The following is a 1,088-nucleotide window of genomic DNA, read 5'->3' as shown; positions in this document are numbered from 1 at the left end:
GCTTCAAATAATAAATGTGCCACATTGATCGTTGTACAACAGGCACGTGCAATAACTTAGGCTGAAATTCAGAATGAAAAAGAAGTCTGATGATTCGTTTAAGAAGCTGTACAAAAGTGAACATTGTTTAAAGGCCAGGAGAAATAACTGAATAAACTGAAGCGTCAAATAATATACATGAGATCAAATCTATCCCACAAAAGAACAACACCAGACATTACAGTTAATCGAGAATGCAGTCGCCTTCACACTTCTAGCATAATGTATTGGACAAGCTGACATCACAATGACCTTCAGACAATTGACTTGATCTAATTTAGGCCAGTAATTTTATCCGACCTATTATTTACATTGTAAATCTAGACTCCAACACGTTATATCAAAATAGCATCAACGTCCGAAACAAAATTTGGCCAGAAGGCCGTAACCATTATGCATATCATTTTTTTTTTTAATCTTTACCTCAAATTTACACTGGAGATAGACCACAGCAATGGAGACGGGAGGGGAGAGGACGAGAGGAAATGCGAAGGCGGTCCTCTGCATGTGAAGTTTGCAGGCCAGGCCAGCGAGATAGGTACATAATACCGACGAACCGAGGACGATATACATCAAACTGAGAGGGAAAGAAATAAAAATCAAGATAAGAATTTGTCTATTTCATACATTTAATTTATAAATATATTTGTTTCGCTTGTTTATTCATGTTTTATTTAAGCCTATCGATATTCACATATGAGCAATGGGTGAGCAGGGTGGGTGTGCCTCTTTTCGTTCATAATATAGACAATGTGTTTGCCTTTGTATGCGCGTGTGTATCTACCTGCATCTCCCTCTTTCACTCTGCTCCCTATGAGTATATCTGCCTATTTGTCTAGATGTGCATCTATTCATCTATCTATGTGTATTTCTCTTCCTCTGCCTCTGTCTCTGTATGTCTCTCTCATATCTCCTCTCTCTTTCTCTCTCTCTCTCTCTCTCTCTCTCTCTCTGTATCTCTGTCTCTGTCTCTCTGTCTGTCTCTCTCTCTCTTTCTCTCTCTCTCTCTTTCTCTCTCTCTCTCTCTCTCACTCTCTCTCTCACTCTCT

General features: G+C 39.2%; 1 protein-coding gene across 1 annotated transcript in view; it reads right to left on the bottom strand.

The window, feature by feature from the left end:
• The window catches only part of LOC101854314 (chitin synthase chs-2-like), a 35,656-nt gene that overhangs the window by 24,119 nt on the left and 10,449 nt on the right, over positions 1 to 1,088 (bottom strand). The window contains 2 exon segments of the mRNA XM_035968658.1: positions 57 to 61; positions 463 to 616. Of these exon segments, the coding sequence (XP_035824551.1) occupies positions 57 to 61; positions 463 to 616 (159 nt within the window).

Source organism: Aplysia californica, unplaced genomic scaffold (assembly GCF_000002075.1).
Source record: "Aplysia californica isolate F4 #8 unplaced genomic scaffold, AplCal3.0 scaffold00072, whole genome shotgun sequence".
Lineage (NCBI taxonomy): Eukaryota > Metazoa > Mollusca > Gastropoda > Aplysiida > Aplysiidae > Aplysia > Aplysia californica.
Note: the sequence above shows the minus strand (reverse complement) of the source record. Positions and strands in the feature narration are given on the sequence as shown.